Source organism: Scylla paramamosain, chromosome 47, assembly GCF_035594125.1.
Source record: "Scylla paramamosain isolate STU-SP2022 chromosome 47, ASM3559412v1, whole genome shotgun sequence".
NCBI lineage: Eukaryota > Metazoa > Arthropoda > Malacostraca > Decapoda > Portunidae > Scylla > Scylla paramamosain.
In genome coordinates this window covers 361,407-381,546 of record NC_087197.1, presented here as the reverse complement: position 1 = coordinate 381,546, position 20,140 = coordinate 361,407, and the positions used below count along the sequence as shown (strand labels likewise).

The 20,140-nt window shown below is 42.9% G+C and overlaps 1 protein-coding gene across 7 annotated transcripts; it reads left to right on the top strand.

Annotated features, from left to right (window-relative positions):
• The first annotated feature begins 1,004 nt into the window (after positions 1–1,004).
• On the top strand, positions 1,005–20,098 carry LOC135094949 (uncharacterized protein KIAA2013 homolog). 7 transcript variants are annotated; one of them, XM_063995482.1, is made up of 17 exons: positions 1,005–1,217; positions 4,273–4,618; positions 5,662–5,744; positions 5,870–5,979; positions 6,156–6,395; positions 6,852–7,006; positions 7,362–7,450; positions 7,663–7,783; positions 8,273–8,389; positions 9,312–9,476; positions 9,881–9,984; positions 10,760–10,847; positions 11,055–11,194; positions 11,542–11,694; positions 12,015–12,139; positions 12,906–13,080; positions 15,796–20,098. In XM_063995482.1, exons 2-17 carry the CDS (start codon positions 4,610–4,612, stop codon positions 15,812–15,814), a joined length of 1,893 nt encoding a protein of 630 aa, XP_063851552.1. In that variant the 5' UTR covers positions 1,005–1,217; positions 4,273–4,609; the 3' UTR covers positions 15,815–20,098. The 7 variants fall into 7 exon arrangements, with proteins under 7 accessions (XP_063851552.1, XP_063851551.1, XP_063851550.1 ...); XM_063995481.1 differs by lacking the exon at positions 15,796–20,098 and adding an exon at positions 13,496–15,775 and having other exon boundaries at positions 4,276–4,618; XM_063995480.1 differs by lacking the exon at positions 15,796–20,098 and adding an exon at positions 13,496–15,775.
• Positions 20,099–20,140: the final 42 nt, after the last annotated feature.

Below are 20,140 nucleotides of genomic sequence, written 5' to 3'. Positions count from 1 at the left end.
ATTTTCAAAGGATACAGCCGTGATTAGCCGGATTTCAAGAACGTTTTTCCTGTTAATAAGTTGGAAATCTTGTTACTTTGCCACTGGAACCCTAAAAACGCCTTAAAAAACCCGTGCAACTTCATAAATTTCTTCCTTTCTCTGTTTGATTCAATATCTTATCAGACTACCTACTCCTCCCCAATCCCCCACCCCGGCCCACCCGACCTCCCAGATTTTGTGTCACATGACTGGCAATAAAACTCCTATTATCGTCTATTGCTTTTTCATTCAGTCTTCCTATATATTCAGTAACCTTCAGCATAGAATCTAATCTTACTGTATATGTTTATTTAAAATTTATCTTTGTAATTTGGCAGTATTAGCAAAGTTATTCATATTTATCCGTGTGTGTGTGTGTGTGTGTGTGTGTGTGTGTGTGTGTGTTAAAACTTAAAAGGCAAAATCACAGGAAATGAAGCAGAGAAATATATAAATAGAAATACTCTAATTAAAACGGAGTAAAGGACATAAATAGCAACACCATTAGTATAGAGATTACTGCATATACAGTTGTGATGGTAGTCCCAACACACGATACTAAATAAAACAGGAAATAAACCAGTTAAATACATTAATAAAATCCCATAATTGAAAGTAAGGAAAAAAACATCATTAATTAATATTACCGATAAACCGGCCAGAGAGATTCGAACACACGGCAGCAAAACGGGAGATAAACTCGTGAAATCTATCAATAAAATCTCCAATATTAAAACCATATAGAAGAATAATTAACATCACAGCCAATAGACCTGAGATTATTGTATATACAGTTATGTTGACAGTTCGAACATATGCATATCACACAACACACACACACACAAACCCAACACTCACCTACCACACTAAAACACCACACCAAATAAAGAAAAACAGATGAATGCATATTAAAAAAACCCATTTCTTAAACCCAATGAGGCTAAATAGAGAGAAAACAGAGAGGAAAACATTAATAAAGTCGAGGTCGTGGCCGGAATCCGAACGCGTGGAAGTGAGAGAGGTGAATTGTGTTATTCTCTTATTTCGACTCGTTTTTTTGACCTTCCCGGCGTGACAGGCGAGGCTTAGAGGACAGTGGGGAGGCGTGGGGCTGAGGAAGGCCCTGTAGGAAGCCAAGAAGAGAGACGGAGCGCAGAATGAGAAGAATTAAGGGGTGAGGAAGTGAAGGACAAGAGGTGAGCTGGCTTCTACGGATGACATTTCTCCTTATCTTTCACCTCTGCACTCCCCCCTCTTCTTATCCTTGGTGGGTTTGCTGCTTGTTTTTGTGTCATCTGTATTTGTCAAGTTCGTTTTTCATTAATTTCTATCTTTTTTTTTTCTCTGCCACGTTCCCGTTTCGCCAGTACTCACTTTCATTTCATTTTTTTGTTACTTATTTGTGTGTCAGCCGTGTTTGGTAAGTTGATAATTTACTCTTAGTGGATTTTTGCTTGATTTTTCTTATTCTTCCTTCCTCCCTTTGTTCATTTCCTTCAATTTCTGCACTTGTTCCTCTTATTATTCATTTTCTTCCCGTATTCCATTTTGCATGTTTCATAAATTACCCTTTTACTCATCCTCCATTATTCCCTCCATTTTTCTCCCATTCTGACATTCCTTAGCAAATTCCTCACCTATTTATTTCATTACTGCACTTGTCACGTCAACATTCTTAAATCAACTTCATTCATTTTACTCCCAGGAACAATTATAGCAGAACCACATCACACTCTTCCCTCCCTATCAAGTGTAGAGGGACTGGTGGGTGTTGTGACTTGTGGATGGGTGACATACAAGTACATACACTCACACAGTATACCCATAACACCCAATAGGAGATACAACTTAAGTATATATTCTTAAATACTTTGCACTGCATCTCTACTACAGTCAGAAGGCTCTATTTGAAGTGACACTGGTTTTTAAAGGGGTTTTTACAGTTATAGTGACAGATTAACAAGATTTATATGTTATTAACTGGAGAAACACTCTTGAGAACCTGGTTAATCAGTTTTGTGGCCTTTTAAAACTATGATAATGAGAGAATGGTTTTCAATAGTGGTTTTGCAGTTCTAGTGACAGATTAACAACATTTCCACATTATTAACAGGAGAAACACTCTTGAGAACCTGGTTAATCAGTTTTGTGGCCTTTTAAAACTATCATAATGAGAGAACAAATGGTTTTCAATAGTGGTTTTGCAGTTCTAGTGACAGATTAACAACATTTCCACATTTTTAACAGGAGAAACCATCTTGAGAACCTGGTTAATCAGTTTTGTGGCCTTTTAAAATTATCATAATGGGAGAACAAATGGTTTTCAATAGTGGTTTTGCAGTTCTAGTGACAGATTAACAACATTTCCACATTATTAACAGGAGAAACACTCTTGAGAACCTGGTTAATCAGTTTTGTGGCCTTTTAAAACTATCATAATGAGAGGACAAACATTTCCACATTACTAACAGGAGAAACATTTTTTTTTTTGTTAATTTTGCTTTCATTTCCTCTTCTTCTGTGTTACCTACCTCCTCTCCTCTCCTCCTCCTTACTGCACTTGTTTTATTTTCATATCTTGATTTTCTTACCCATAGTGTTAATTTTCCACCTTTCCTTCCTCCTTTCTCTGTCTTCCCTCTTCACTTCTTTCTTTAATGTATTCTGGTGCATTAATATCAAGACTTTTCCTCCTCCCTTCCATTTTCACTTCTTTTATCCTTCTGCATCCATTTATCACTTTTTCTTTCCTCCTCTGTCTCTCCTTATCTTCCTTTTCCTTTATTTTTTTTCTCTGGCATTCATTTCTTACTTTTCCTTCCTCCTGCACATCTTCCTTTTCTTTTTTTCTTGCATTCTTAATTTTTTATCTCTCTTTCCTCCTGTACTGTTTTCTGTGTCACCTGCATTTGCTCTTTGACTCTAGTGACAGGTGAAAATGCTCCCCTAATCACCAGACAGGTAACCATGTCCCCAGATGCCCTGCAGGTGAGTTTGGCCCAGAGACTCCCAGTAACCACAGTGTAGGTCAGAATGCAGGTGTGTTGGTAAGAGTTTTGAAAATAATGGTCATATTGTCTATAGATGTACAATTGGGTAGCCATCCACACCCTGATTGTAGATGAAGATATGAGTAAATAAAGTTTGTGGGAAGTACTGTAATAATTGTAATGTTCTACACTAGTATTTTATTTATTACATATAGACTGACCAATTCATAACATCAACCCTTAATTCCATACTACCAATTACTGTATTGCTAAAAGTGCACAGAGCATTTGGTTAAGCTGAACAAAATCAATATTTCACAAGGAGGCAGCTGTGAGTATTGAGAAACATCTGTGAGTCAGGAGCTGGTCCCCCCTGACTCAGCTGAGAAATGTTTGTATGTTTGGGCAGGTGAGCAATAAGTTATCAGAGCAGTTTGCAACATTTCTCTACTGTTCTCTTCTAAGGTCTATATTCAGAAACACCTCGCTCTCGTACCATAGCTATTTTTAAAGGCCATAGAGGTGATTAGCTGGGTTCTCAAGAGTTTTCCTCCTTTTAATCATGTAGAAATCTTATTAATTTAGAATGTAAAAACACACAAATGCGCGTCCACTGTGTTGCGTGTTCCTCACTCCCAAATGCCGTGATCTGCCCTCAGTGTGTCAGGTGTGCTGTGTGAAGACTGTCAGCGTGTCACAGGACTTGGCATTGCATGGAGACACAACACAGTGGAAGGGGGTGCACCAGGCTTGTTTAGCTGCTGACCACACCTGTACAAGACTTAATAATTGAGCCATAATGATCTTACCTTCTGCCCGCACCTGTAGAAGATTTAATTATTGAGCCATAATGACCTTGACCACAACTGTAAAGAACTGAATACTTGGGCTACAGTGATCCTTTCAAGAAGACGTGCCCCTACAGGTATTGGCGGCGGTGCAGTGCCACACCTCTCTATCTGGTTAAGCATAGCAGATGTCCACCCTTGCTTCTGTGTCCCTTTGCTCTCACTATTCCTTTTCTTTGTGATTCTTTGCAATAAACTTAGCTCGGCCCTGTGTCTTGCCTTTTCTCATTACACAGGTCTTCTATCTTTCTTCTCATTGCATGGCCAGTAAATCTTGTCTCTCAGTCACTTTAAACCCTTCTCATCATTTTGGGTTGATAGGAAACACAAACCCCTCTCCAGTTTTCCCGTTTCCCTCTCTCCAATCTCTCTTTTTCACCACCATTGCTGTCAGTCCTGCACTTTTTCTTCAGCAGGGTTTAAGTAACGTTGAGTGTCCCACAAGTCACTCCACCACACACACACCATGGCAGTGTTCCCAGACAGTGCCCAAAATGTCAAGACTTCTCAGGGCAGCACAGAAAAGCAGCCAGTTTAAGAGAGTAACATGGATGGTTTTAGTTCCTGGAGAGCCTGTTGTGTTGAGGGTGGTGTCAGATGGAGGCAATGACACGCACCGACTCTCCTCACCCTACAACACTTGTGGATGTGTCTGTGCAGCTGCAGGAGGAAAGTACATGTAGGACTTGATACGTGGCTCTGTGGGAAATAACTGTGGACTGGAAAACAAACAAACAGAACTACAATGAAATGGAAAAGGTAAAAAATGACTTTGTTACCTTTGCTACCCTTTAAAGGCATTTACAAGAGCCTCTCCTGGACATGCTGAGTCTGTAGCATCGGCTGGCTTTGCTCTCAGAGGTTTGAACGATCAGCTTGCAAGAGAGGACTTCTAAATGACTGCTGTTGCTTACCTGTTGCTCCTCTGACAGTTTCCCCAGTGTTTTGATGGCTCCCCTCCACCAGGCTTGCTCATACGTTGCCCTCCGACACTTGTTTTTCTCTCCAGCTCTCTCCAATGTGCAATCCAGCTACCTCCACTTTGGTTCTCTTTTTTTATTGCTCTTTTTCTCTTTTCTATCTCAGTTTTTTTCTCATAGCATGTTTCTTGTAACTGTCTATACTTAAGTTGTCTGTTTTTTCACCTTTTTCTCTTCCACCTCTTTTTTCTTCCGTCTCTCTCTTTCTCTCCTTTTTCCAACTACTTCCACTTTGCTTTTCCTCTTTGTTTATTACCCTTTTCTCTTGTATCTCTGTTTTGTCTCCCTCTTCCAACTACCTCCACTTTGCTCTTCCTCTTTGTTCATTGCCCTTTCATTTTCCATCTCATTTTTTCTCTTCTAGCTTATTCCTATTTCCTTCTCTTCACATTGCTGACCCGCTGCTGTCGTCTTTCTCATGTCTTCCTCAGGGTCTCCACTACCTTCCTTGTCATTGCTTCACCTCTTAGCTTGTCTTTTTTCATTACTCCTTTGATTACACAACTGACAGACTCCAGCCGCTTCTGAAACACTTTGCTCTCTCATCTCGACTATTCAGAGGCCACAGAGATGATATAGTCAGGTTCTCAAGAATGTTTTTACTGTTAATAATGTGTAAATCTTGTTAATCTGTCACTAGAACCTTAAAAACAGCCTTCAAAACATGTGTCGCTTCAACTAGAGCCTTTTGAATGTTGTGGAGAAGCAATGCAGAAGTATTTCAGAACAATGGCCTTTAATGCTCTTTGAGAATGGGATCACACAACACTAGTGACTTCCTGTGGTCCTGCAAGTGACATGAGCCTTTCCCTCCTCCCACAGGTGCAGGAGCCAAGACGTGGTGAGACGATGGACATTAACGAGGTCATCAAGAGAGCCAAGAGGGTGCTGGACGGCTACATCTCGTGAGTATTGTGCCATTTGTGCGTGTGTTTGTGTGTTTTTGTTTGTGTTATTCTCTGTCCTCACTTGTATCCTCTCCCTGTGTGTGTGTGTGCATGTGTGTTTTATTTATTGTGTGTGTTGGCAGGTACCGCAAGCTGGTGTTAGCTGTGCTGGTGCTGCTGGTGATACTGCTGTACTGCGGACCCTCGATCTTCAGGTTGGTGCTGCACACTCGGCCCACAGGACTTGGCGAGGGTAAGTACCAGTGGATGGATGGATGGGCGGATGGCTGGCTGTTTGTCAAGATGGATGAGTGGCTGGTTAGTTGAGTGGACTGGTGGATGAATGGTTAGGTAGTCTCTGTGTCCCCTGTGGCTTCATTCACTACCTGTCCTCTGTGCTGTCCTCTGACCCTGGTTCCCCTCCCACAGATGCTGCCAGCAGGAGTTTGGCCATGCGTCTGGACAGGTTCTGGCAGGCTGCACAGGACCAGGACGTGCACATCATGCACTTGCCCACCCGCCTGCCGGAGGAGCAGTCATACCTCCCTTATGTGGGGAACGGAGTGCTGGGCGTCACCCTCGACCACGACAGTCCAATCTACATCAGGAGTGGCCGAACGCTGTCTCTTCCTGTGCACTTCCGCCCTATTGCCCTTGTTTCCCTTGATGGTGAGTCTGTGGTCTGTTTCAGTGTGGTGCTTCCTAGTGTATTCATGTATGTGTGTATGTCCTTCCCTGTCTGTGGTCTGTCCTGGTGTATTTATGTCTGTTCTTCCTCGTATCATTAAGTTTTGTACGTGTATGTTTGCAGTAGCACTTGCAGTTACTTCTAAGTTTTCAGTCCTGCTTTCTTGACAGCTTCATTACAGTTCACAGGCCTGGCATTTTATACTCCCAATGTACACTTTACTCTCTCTTATTGTTGTATCTCACTCTTCTTCCTTGACAGTTTCAGCATCACTCATAAACCTGCAATCTTGTCCCCTTAATTTACCATAATCGACATAAATCTTAGGATAATTACATTTCTCCTACAAGTATATTAGTTTGAGTTATAATTTCCCTTATCTCCCCTCTGAGTAATCCCTAATAACCCTCACACACGCTTCCCTGCACATTCCCCAGGCCAGGAGTCGCACGAGGCCCTAGTGACAGAGTACAGGAGTGGCATCGTGCACCGGCTACAATCATGGAAGCAGCCTGGCGGTGCAGCCCTGGATGTGATGTACCAGACCTATGCCCATCGCTCCCTGCCCTCTCTACTGCTGCAGGATATCAAGGTGAGGGTGTGGCTGGGGTATTGCTCTGTATTCTGAAACATTTGTGCCTCACCCACTAGTTTTGAAAGGCTGTAGTTGAAGTTGTGGGTTTTTAATGATGTTTTTATGTTTCTAGTGACAGATTAACAAGATTTCTGTATCATAAAGAGGAGAAACACTCTTGATAACTCAGCTAATTATCTCTGTAGCCTTTCTCTGATTAGTTTTCAACATTATAGACAGGAGAAACGCTGGTAATTCTATCTTGCAACATAAACTTTTGAATATTAATAATAGTGATCTTTTAATTCCTTTCCAACACTTACTTTGAGGTCAGCATTATTTTACTGCCTGTCTGTGTCCATGTGTCTGCCAGGTGGTGAATCCCAGCGACCAAGACACCCTGGTGGAGGTGGAGCAGATGGGGCTCGGCGACTGGCCCTCCGCTACCACCAGCACCATCAAGTGAGTGGCGTTACTTTCATTTATTTATTTATTTATCTTTTTGATATAAGAGAGGCCCACAGAGGTGCCAATTCAGGTAATATAATGGACTTTTCTTTACTGGAACTTACTTAAGGTTTTGTGCCAAACTTTCCTTCACACCTTCCTTTACTGCCCTGCCCCTCACCCCCATGAACGACCTTAGTTCTCCCTAACACTCCACCTACTGGCAGATTAGTGCATGGGGAGGGTGAGCACCAGTACACCTTGGTGACTGGCGCAGTGGATGTGCCCAAGACAAACAAGGTCATCGCAGTGGCCATTGTGACCCTTCGTGTGCCCTCCAGCCTCCAGGTGTGTATGTGTGTGTATGTGTGTGTGTTTGTGTGTGGGAAGGGGTGCATTCTCAAACTGTTTTATCTCATTTGCTTTTTTTTTAGCAGGCAGTAGAAGTTATCAGGATCTTAAGAGGTGATTTCATGATTGTAGTGATGATTTAACAAAGGTTCTGCATTGTCAAGGGAAAAATGGGAGCCTTGCTTTGCCTTGAAGGTTGTTGCTGTTGAGAGCTGTTAACCTCAACGAACACCAGAACCAGAACACTGAAGACCACCAACCCATTTTAATACTCGTAAAAGATTCCAGAAACATCAATATTGCAGAAAATCACCCAAATCATGTTTCTTGCTCACACACACACGTACACATTTACTCACTCACTCAAAGCAACACCTTTCCTCTCTCTCTCTCTCTCTCTCTCTCTCTCTCTCTCTCTCTCTCTCTCTCTCTCTCTCTCTCTCTCTCTCTCTCTCTCTCTCTCTCTCTCTCTCTCTCTCTCATCAGGTTAAGTCTCGGATGTCCACCACCCTGCATCTGGTGACCTCGGTTAATTACACAGATCCCATTCCCAGCAAGACGTATTTGGCTTACAAGGAGCAGGTCGTCCAGAATGCTGTTGCGGTAAGCTGGTTTATCTTGCTTACTTTCGTGTCTTGTATTGTTGATTTGGTTCCTTTATTTGTATATTTTTTTCTTTATTTTTATCTAAGTTTGATTTTTTTTTGGGGGGGGTTTTGTTTATTATTATTATTTTTTTTTTTTTCTTCATTTTTTTCTTGTTCTTTATTTTGTTATAATTTATTTTCATATTTTTTTTCCAGTTTCATCTATTATTTTGTTTTATTTACTTTTTTTTAATTCTTTTAGTTTTTTCTTCTTTATTTTGTTCATATTTTTTCTGTTTCCTTTTTATTTTGTCTTGCCTTTCTGTCTCTCAATGTTTTTTTTTATTTAATGTCGTTCTTTTCACGTGTATTTCCATTTTCCTTTTCCTCATCATCATCACCATCATTATACAAGTCATTCCTATCCTTCTCTTCCCAGATGGTGTTGTCATCACCTTCCTCTCATCATCACTATTCATTTCATCACCTTTCTTACATCTCCACTATTATTTCCACCACTTAGATCATTATCCTCATCACTCTTTCATCATCTTTTCATCACTATCATTCATTTCCCTCTTTCTCTTACTTTGTTTACTCTTGCCATCATTTTCATCACTATTTGTCACCATCACCACCATTTTCCTTCCAGGTCACCATCATCACCACTGTTTTTCATCACATTCATCACTGTCACCACTATTTTTACCATAGGCATCACCTTTATCACTCGTGCATCACCATTATCACTATTTATCCTACTCATCACCTGCGCAGCCTTACCATACTCACCACCATCATCACCTCTCTCCCTTTTCTCTCTTTCGTACCAGTAATCTTTCCTTTTCATTACATTACCCTATTTCGTTCCTCTTCCGACTTCGTAACCCACCACCACCGCCACCACCGCCACCCTGACCACCTATCACAACCTTTAGGTACTCAAGAGTGCAGTGACGGGAAACATAAGACGCATGAGGGAGGACCACTCGAAGGTCTGGCAGGAGCTGTGGTCATCTGGTTTCAGCATCAGTCACTCCAAGGCCGAGAACGCTCTTAATGGGGACCTTATCAATGCCACTATTTACCATGTTCTCTCCCAGGTATGTGTGTGTGGATGGGTGTGTGGGAGGGATGAGGGATGTTTTGTCGGTGTGTGAGTGTATGGGAGGGATATAGTGTCTCTGTGGGTGAGTGGGAGGGGTGCAGTTAGTGTGTGGGTGTATGTGTGTAGGAATGTAGAAGGGATGTGTGTGTGTTTGTATGTTGCCACAGGGCCTGAGCTAGTCAAGGGACCCTGTTGTTGTTATCTGTATTTCTGTAGTCTTCTTCCTCCTAGTTTTCTGTGCCTTAATAACCTCTTCTTTTAATATATTGTGTGTGCATGTGTAGTGGTAGTAGTATACTTAAAACATATTAAGGTGGTTATGAATACTAGTAATGAGAGAAAAATAGAAGTTTAGTGGAATTTTCATATAGGTAGCAGTTGTGTCTGTCCTTCCCTCAGGCCCCAGCACCACTGTACCAGGTGTCCACTAGTGAGGAGCAACGAAACTCCATCATGAGGGACATAGCATATGCCGAGGGCTGCTATGGAGGACACCAGACCCTGTGAGTGTGTGTTTATTGAGTTATGCTACAGGTTCTCAGCTACCCTCAAGTCCTGTTCTGAAGCCCGTGTTCTGAAGTCCTTTGTGGTTCCATAAGGACTGTTTTCAAAGGTTACGTAGTTGATAAGTCAGGTTCTCATGTGTTGCTGTCACTAATGATGTAGAGTACTTGTCCAGCTACATTTTAAGCTCTCAGAAGAAGTATTTTTATGAACCACAAGTAGTAAGGTTCCCAAGGTGCTTTGTGGTATCATAAAGACTGTTTTCAAAGGCCACATATTTGATAAGTCAGGTTCTCATGTGTGTCACTGCCACTAATGATGCAAAGTATTTGTCCAGCTACATTTTAAGCTCTCAGAAGAAGTATTTTTATGAACCACAACTAGTAAGGTCCCCAAGGATGTTTTTTCCCTGAATCCTTGTTGAATCATCAGTACGATTGTGAAAACATCCTTAAAAATCCGTAGAAGTGCAATCAGAGCCTGTTGAATGTAGCTAAGTTGTCTGAAATTGCCCAAAACCTTCCACTGCTACCTGACTTATTGTTGACTGGTATTTGGTACACCTTTCCCTAATCACCAGTCACTTTGAGACATCTTTACTTGTTCTGCAGCCACATACAATCTTTAAACTTGGTAGAAATTGCAAAAAAATCTATTCTTTTTCATCCCTCCTTTATTGTGTATGCTTATAAAGATTCCATGCATTGCCTTTGGTGGCATGAGTTGTTGCTGTCACAGTAAAGGAGTTAGAATATTGTCTCTTCTCTCTGGTAGACAAGCGGAGAAGCTGTGGTCAACGCTGAACACCATCGAGGACGTCAACACAGTGGTGGGCCTTTGGATGGTGACACTGGAAAAACAGGTAACTCACAAACTGACTCACAACTTATATTGATCAGTCTTATTATTTTTGTTCTTGCTCAGTTTCCTTTGTTTCTTTTTGCTTTCATCATTCTTTCCTTGGGTTTTTCAGTTTTTTTCCTCATTTTATGCTTCTTTTTTCTTCATTCTCTTGTCGTGTGTGTGTGTATGTGTGTGTGTCAGTGCCTCAGCCCAGTTATCCACACAGGGGTGCCATCAGCTGGTGAGGGCTGGAGCGAATGGCATCATGCAGGCAATGATTCTAAGCTTTGGTGGTTTGCGCTTCAAGAACCAGCACCTGGAGTTCACCACACACCCGAGGGACCTGCACAGGGACTACTACTTCAGGTGTGTGCTGGTGGTGGTGGTCTGTTAGTGGTATGCAGTGGGGGGTTGTAATGAATCCCTATTTTGTTGCTGTATTCATCCTGGTGTTGTTATCATTGTTGTTATTGTCATTCCATTTATAGTATTATCATTATTACTGTCCTCTTCTTCCCCCTTCTTATTATTATCATTATTACTCTCCTCTTCTTCCCCCTTTTAGCATCATTATCATTCATTACTAGTGCATTGCTGTTTTTGGCTTCCTGCACACACTCTAAATTACTAAGATATCTCCTTACAAAATCCTATTCCTTTTTATGGCCACCCTTCCCCCTGTACTATGACCAGCAGCATATTTCTGTCCCCAGGCGTGTGAGCTACGGTAACGCCACACACCTCAACCTGTCTGTGGTGGTGCAAGAGGAGGATTACAAGGCTGTTATCCACGCCGCCCTTGACCGCTCAGACCGCAACTACTATGCCTGTGACGCTGGTTGCCTCGACCCACCTGTGGAGCTCAAGTATGCACACACACACACATACGCACACAAACAAAGATAGATATATTACTGTTTATTTTCTGTTTTGTTGATGTTATTATTTTTTATATTATTTTCCTTCTTGGTCTTCTTATCTTTATTATTTTTCTTGTTGTTATTCATCTCCATTCATTCCTCGTATTCTTCATCCTCTTTTTCCATAGCATCTTCTTTTCTTTCCCTTCTCTTTCTGTGACCTTGACCTCAAACCTCTCTTTTATTCTTCATCTTCATTAACATCAATTTTCCAGCACCTTCTCTCCTCCTGTGACATAACTTGACCTCTCTCTAACCCCTTACAGGCCAGAGCGACAGACCTTCCCGGTGAAGCTGACCCACCCCCTCACGGCTCTCCTATACATCACGTCAGACCGCGCACACATGGAGGAGCTAAAGGATACCATTCATGTACGCGAGATTGCCTTAGGTATGTGCACTTGCTGGTTTTAATCTTCATCTTTTTAGTCTATTGCATTTTCATTGTGTGTGTGTGTGTGTGTGTGTGTGTGTGTGTGTGTGTGTGTGTGTGTGTGTGTGTGTGTGTGTGTGTGTTACTGTCATATTGTGAAACACTTTTGTCCCTCTCTGCCACCACTTTCAAAATGGTGTAGTGGAAGTGACGTGGGTTTTTAAGGGTGTTTTCATGGTTGTAGTGACAGATTAACAAGATTTCTTCATTATTAACAGGAGAAGCAGTCTTGAAAATCTGGCTTATCATTTCTGTGGCCCTTGAGAATAGTTGTGGTGATAGAGCAAAATGTTTCAGAATACAAGCTTTAGAGAGAGAGAGAGAGAGAGAGAGAGAGAGAGAGAGAGAGAGAGAGAGAGAGAGAGAGAGAGAGAGAGAATGCACGTACTATAATCCTCTTTGTTTCGTTTACTGTTCTTATTTTCCTTCATGAGGTTGGATGGCTTATGAGTTTCTCCCACTTTTGATGACCATAAAGTTCTCTTTGACCTCCAACCCTCTCCTATCCTCTGTCCCACAATGTCTAGGTCTTCCTCAGTCTTGCCACGGCTCTCCTTGCAATTGCTCTTGGCTGTAGCTTCTAGATTTGTCAGATTTTAATTGTGGCTTTTTTTTTATCCTATCAGAGTTGTAGATTCTTGTATCTGTCAAGTTTTGGTTGTAGTTTTCATGTCCTCTTCAACCTTGGCCGTACCGTTTTGCACCACATCATGTCTCCCCGCAGCGCCAGCCCACGAACACCACGTTATTGCAATGCATCGACATGGGCATAAGTGGGGAGGCCTGCCCACCATCTTCTGGCTCACCATCATTGCCCTCATTGTCATCTTCCACCTGTTCCTTATCAAGCTGGTCATCAATGAGTACTGTGGTGGTGGTGACATTAAGATGAGATACAGGTGAGTGTGTGCCTGTTCTGGTAGCAGTTGTATAGTAGTTGTGATAGTTGTAGTAATTGTAATATTGTAGTAGTAGTAACAGTAGTAGATATTGAAGTGGGATATGTGTGTTTGTGTCTGTGTGTGTGTGTGTGTGTGTGTGTGTGTGTGTGTGTGTGTGTGTGTGTGGGGGTGTTGTAATGAGGCACACCACATGATACAGATTTGTTGAGAGTAAACTGTGCAATAGATTGGGAAGACACTGTTTGTATGGTGAGTGAGGGTGTAGGTCTGTTGCCCCCTGACCCTGTGGTGTGTGTCATGAGTGCTGTGTGTGGAAGATGTGATAGTGATGATGATAATGATGTTGGACTTATTTTTAATGATATCTCTCTTGTCTTCCTTGCCTTTCTCCTCCTCCTCCTCCTCCTCCCAGTCAGCTGTTAAAAGCCCAAGAGGTAAAGATTTCTGCAACAGCATAGACGAGTGGGTGAGGCAGAGGGAGAGAGAGGGGGGGAGGTGGGTGTACCTGTAAGTGGTGTTATTTGGTAAGGGTCACCTGCACAAGGCCATCACCTGAGGGGGGGCTCCAGTCTCAGGGGGACTACAAAAGCTTACAGGAGAAGGAGATAAAAAGCCCATTTGATTATAACTAACAGGAGAGGAAAATAAAAAGCTCACTTGATTATACCTTTATAAATGTGAATTGAAGAAAGTTTAGAGTTGTGATGATACTTGAATCCCTTGACCAGTGACACTTATTATTGCCTCATTCAGTAAACATAGCCATTTGACTCAGGAAAATAACACTGAGACACTAAAAGATTTGAACTGCTCACTCACTCCTCTCATAGTCATCAGCAGCTTGAAACTGTACTCCCAATTTGCATGAAACCTTTATCTGACTTGAGGGGAAGCTGTAGCAGTTTGAGGGTGAGAGACAGATTATAGTTTGAAATGCAGAGGAGTGACAGTAGACATGCTTGGGTCAGTCTGTCTGTCAACATCCAGGCACTGTGCTTTCCAAGTGGGCTGAGCATGGCAGGTTTCAACGGGAAAGCAGCTGTCTTATAAGAGAATTACTTGATATTGTATTGAAATCATTGCAACCTAAGGAAGCCCAAATATTAGGGATGTGTGCCAAAGTCATTTTAGCAAGCAATGTCTGGTGGTCAGTGGTGTGGTGAAGGACTGACACTGTGGCATCTCTGTACTATTGTGTGAGAGGCGGTGCAAGGGATTACACTGCCTCCTGTCCTTGTACCTCATCCTTATACACTCCACCTTTCTCTCTCTCTCTCTTAGCAAGATTTGATAGATCTTTCCTTGGCTAGTCAGTACTCTGAACACACACATTAAGACCATTAGGACAGTCACCATGAAGGCAGTAAGGGGACACCCTCACCTGACATTCCTCTCTCTAAGCTAACACCATCATTCAGTTTCAAGAGTAGCTAGTACATGCTGTCTGTGCTTGGTGTGGTCTATGAATACAGTATAGAACATGCCCTCAAGCGAATGGCTCAAGATCCTTCAGTTACCATTGCACCGAGCTATGGCTGCAGCTTTTAATGTTCATGGTGGTCTCATTCCTTTTTCACTTCATACGGAGCAGCACCGGCCAGCTTTGCAATCCACGTTCATGTTGTCGGTGGGGGGTTTGGTGACAGAAACAAAGAGAGGCAGGCACATTCAGTGTATGAGTCATTCAGTGCAGTGTTGTAGTGAGGCTTAGAGTCCACCTCAGGTCTTGGCCAAGGAGCTGTGCCACACTTTCATTGCCCAGTGCACATGTGTGGGGACGACATGTGGCACCACACCCGTCTGAGCCTCTGAGCTGCCCCGTGGCTCACTAATAATTGAGTGTGGCATTTGACACCAGAGATGAAGCTTGCATCTGATTTACGGCAGAGATGAGCCTTCCCTCTCTCCTCCCATTCACCCACTCACCTGCCCCAGCACAGTGTGTGGTGTGGCGCCTCTTCCCTCCACCTCATCCTCACCCTTTGACTTCACAAGTGTTCACTCATGCAGTGCACTTCCACCATAGTGGTGTGGCCTCCCCTCACTCACACCATCACTCACCTTTGTGGCTTTCTTTCACCTGGATTGACTTGCACACTCACATGGTTGACTCATCAGATTGGAATGCAATAATGAATTCACTTCTCTGTTTTCTCACAACATTTCATGGGTGAAGGCTTTGGGGTCCTTCCACACAGGACAGCTAGTTGCAGCCACTGATTGCATGTGCCAGTTTCTCACAAGACAACTGTACAACACTATACAAACATCTGCAGCTGTCACATGTGAAAGGTCACACCTACATAAGCAATGCTTTGCTAACTGTTGCTGTAGCAGCTGATTGCCACAGATAATGCTCATAAATGAAAGAACACAACATAATCCTGCTATTAGTGCTCATCAGTGATCCCTTGATGTGCCTGTTTATGCACAAAATATTCAGACACTATAGTTAGTAACAAAGGGAGTCTAGACAGTACACTCCTGACCTCTTACTTGCCTTCACTTAGGTTTGTCACTGATGTATATATATATCCAAAAACACAACAGATAGATAATTACACACACTCACATAAGCTTTTGGTCTTAATGTGTAAGTGTGGTAAAAGTCATCTTAAATGACATTTGGTGTGATGCCATTCTGGGCACCACAACATGCTTCTTTGTCAGCATGATGCGTGAGCACCCTACTGACTGATGCCTCTTCTGCAGAAAACTGTCTGACTTCTAGCAGTCCCAGAAGGGGCGCTGAGCCTCCCTACAGCCCCCCAATGTCTGCACCCAACCTGGAGCCTGCACCACATCCCCCCCAAGGCCTCCACTGTCGCTAGCTCAAAGTATGCAAGAGAGGGGATGAAGAAGATGACCCTCTCCTCCCTCACGCCCCATGCCAGGACCTGCCAGCCCAGCGTGCCAAGCAGCGCCAGAGCAGTCTGTGGCTTGTGCAGTGTTGAGTCAGAGCTGTTGTGTTTGTCTGCTGATGTTTTTGAGCACTGCGTTTCTGCCAGGCTGATGCAAGTGACACCAAGCCTTCCCACGCTGCCAGCCTCATCCTCGCTCCCCTGCAATGCCCTGCTGTGTGGTGGAGTGCTGTGGGCTCTGTAGGAAGAGGAGGAGGAGTGGGAAGAAGTAGAGGAGGGGGGAATATGGGTCTTGGGAGTCTGTGTGTCCATTTATGGTATTCTTAAATTGTTGGCTGTGTTAACATTCTTCCTTCTTTGTATATTTCTCCCCTTCTTTCACTTCATCTTGCTCTTCCATCCCCACACAGGCGAGGCATCTAATGACAAGACTCCCCGATCCCCCCAGCCTGTAAACACACACTGATGCAATCCACAGTGATTCCAAAGCTCATGTTGTTGATTTTATATGCTGTTGTATTTGTTGCTTGTGTGAGTCACTGGCAAGGGACTTCCTGCACCTGGGCCTGGGTCCTGGGCTGTGGTGCAAGGTGAGGAGGAAGCCAACCAGAAGTGTAACAGCAGGCATTACGATGCTTGTGACTAAGGGATGAAGTGACTTAAATGATTCCTGGGTCATGAAGCACAAGAGAGTGAGGAAGCTTTGTGGAAGCGTAAAATTGCAAATATTCTCAAGTGAAGATAAATGAAAAACCACTGTTGTTGATTGGGGAAGTTGATTTTAGTATGAAATTTCAAGCATTCTCAGTTTGGAGCATTCTCAAGTGAAAAATTAATGAAAGGAAGCATCATTCTTGCTGATAATATTGACTGACCAGTTTGATTGTGGAAACCAAACAAAAGTATAAGATTTGTAACATACGTCAGTGAAAGAGCATAAAACTTTACTGGTGTACGTGTGTGTGTGTGTGTGTGTGTGTGTGTGTGTGTGTGTGTGTGGTGAACCTGTAAGCTGGCCATCCCTTACAGACACCCTTGCAGCACACTCTTAGAAACACCTAAAGTGCAGCAGGGTGATGTGTGACCCGAAACAGTGTACATAGTGACTGGAGGGGGTCGCTCTGGGGCAGTTGCGGCTGTTGATGTAAATATGCTGAACTATTTATTGTTGAGGAATGTTTGGTCGATGCGATTCACCCTCGTGGTTTTGGTTTTCTTCCTTTCGTTCGTGTAGAAATTATGCCGCTGGAAATATTGCCAAGTTTAGAAAGAGTGTTAGTGTAGAAACTCAGTAGCAGTAGTGGTAGTAGAGGTGAGGGAAGAGGGCTATAGGCTGTGGACAGAAATAACTTAACTACATACACCCCATTATGGTAACTTTCCCTACGAACATTCAACCAGTAAGATTTTCCTTAAACTATTTCAACCTCATGATAAATTAAGTTAGGGTGGGAGGGGAAACTGCTTCACGGAAATTATCATGGGTGAGGTTTTCATGAGGGATCTTCGTGGGTGGAAATTACATGGGAGTGGACAGTGGGTGGAGGGATGTGGGAGTGACTTGGAGCATTCCCAAAGTGGCTCTGGTCTTTTTAAATACTTCAGTGGTGGTTGCTTTGATTTCCACCACTACAGAGGGAAAGGAGACTGGCTTAAATGCACCGTGACAGCAGGATCATGTGGCCGGGAGGGGGGGGAGGGGAGGGAAGGGAGTACAGGACACAGGGAAGGGTTGGGATAAATAGGATGAAAGATGATCTGTCTGTCATCCAGGTGTGTGTGTGTGTGTGTGTGTGTGTGTGACGAGTGGTGTGTGTGGGAATTCATTGCGTTTTCTTTCCTGGTGAGTGTGTGGTTTGGTGGAGCTTTTGTACCTACTTAGAGGGGAGAGAGAAGTAGATGAGTATATTATATTTTATCTCAAATTCTGACTGCTGCATTTCTCGAGTGGCTCTCTGCAGCCTTGGACGTGGCCAGCTGTGTGACTTGTATTCAGACGAGGTGCTGTTGGGAAAACTCTAACCTGCTCTAGCCCTGATTGAGGAAAATGCAAAGCTGTACGTGTGTGTGTGTGCATGTATGTGTCAGTTCCGTGGTGTCACAATAGTTCACGAGTTTTCATTTTTTTTCCTGCATTTGTTACAGTAGGTTAGAGTTTTACCAATATCACAAGCACTAATCAAGAGTTGCCTAGGATGACACACACATGCATTTCTTGAGAACCTGCACTATACAGTCTTGGGTATGTTGTGAGGGCAGGGCAGGGCAGTGTGTGAGCTGAGAAACACTTCACTGACACATCTACTGACTTGTTTGTTGAAGTCTTTGAAGTAACACCTCTAAATCTTCACATACTGGTCTGGATTCCCTCACCGTGTATTTTCAATGTTTGTGTGAGTGTACTGGTGGACTGAGAAAGAAATTATATCGTACGTTGTTTGGTGTGACGAGTTGTGTGCCATTTCATAAATCTTCACGAGACGGCACTGCATAGCACATCACACAATCCCTTTTATGCAAGAAATAGTCTGAGGTGAAGCCTAACACTGCTTTCATATATTCATGGGTTTGTTTTGTGATAACTTTTGTACTTTTCTTACTTCTTTTTATCCATCATACAACAAAGAAGAGTTAGAAAGGAGACCTGCCACTGAACTTGTATTCTCTATGGATCTATTGTGTCTCACTTTCCTGTTTTATTTAGTCAGGTGAATGCAGGAGTCAAAATAAGAACTGCTTGATAATGTAGTGCTGTTATTTCAGTGGGTTTGTTTCTGCCTGGCTCACCTTTTATGCATCAGATTTGTGAGTGAGTGAGTGAGACACAAGACGCATGCAGAGGGTCCTCGAGTTACAAAGGAGTTCCGTTTGTACGCCATGTAAACCGATTTTTTGCATAGGTCTGTCTGAACCAGCCTGAGTAAGCACCTGCAGTTTGTCCCTCACTTGTACTAATACTGTAGTGCTGTAAAGTCGTCACCAAGGACATGAAAACATAATTACTGTACCTGTATAAAAAAAAACGAGGACATACAGTGAATAAAAATAATGAAACAGATCGGTACCAAAAAATTAGCTAGCATTAACTGAGGACTCTCTGTACAGCTAGGCAGAAATCACTTTGTTTGTATATGTGGAGACTTACCAATGACTGCAACAGAGAGGGAGAGCATTGTAAGAGAAAGCATGTGTAGAGAATGTTTTTATACTTGGTAATGCTGTGTACTAAGCTCATCGAACAGGGAGGACGTCTTGGGCCTGTTCTCATTTTTTTACTGAGCAAGGGAAGGATGGGTAGGGAGTTAGTGGAGGCTGACTAAGGGAAAGGGGGAGGCAGAGCTTGACAACTTACACATGGAGGGAGGAAATAGATGAAGTTAGGAAGAAATGCAGGAATAGGAAAGTAACAGAGAAGGGAACTGAGGAAGATAGTAAGAAAATAGAAGGGTTAGGGAATAGAGGAAGATAATTTATGGAGGAAAGCAAGGATGGGGAAGCAAGAGAGGACGGAAATTGATGGGAAAGTAACTGAGGAGGTGATAGGTGGGTAATCACTACTAGAGGGGTTGAAGGAAGGAAAAGTGAAGGGTTTTGAAGGAATGGCAGGGGCAGTAAGAGAGGATAAGTTAAGAATAAGTAAATGATTAGAAATGGAAAATAAATAGTAAAGAAAGGAGAAGTGTAGGGCAAGGAAGATAAAATTATACAAATTGGGATGAAAAGAAGGGTAAGACGAAAAGTTAAGGGTAATGAAAAAAAAGGCAGAAAAAGTAAAACGATAAAAAAATAAATAAAAGATTAGAGAAGAAAATAGGTTATAGAAGGAAAGGTGACGAGTTGGGTAAGAATGGGTACGTTATTGTTTAGTGAGGGGGAGGGAGAGAAAGGGAGGGTGTGGGGAAGACGAGGAGAGAAGGAAGGGGTTTAAGGAACGGGGAGAAAGAGAGAAAAGGAAGGATGAGTGAGAAGAGACAGAGAAGGAAGAATGAGGGAAGAAAAGCGAGAGGAAGGGATTAAGAAAGAGAGAAAGCAAGGGTAGGAATAGGTGGGAGATTTGGAAGTGTGCGCGTCTTCATGAGGTCGAGTCATCATCACCAGTGTTGTGCCTTTCATTCCAATGTACATTTTCATCTGTAAATATAGCGAAACGGTGACTGTGTTTTTCATTCTTCGTTCCCCCGTATTTTCAAGACCAT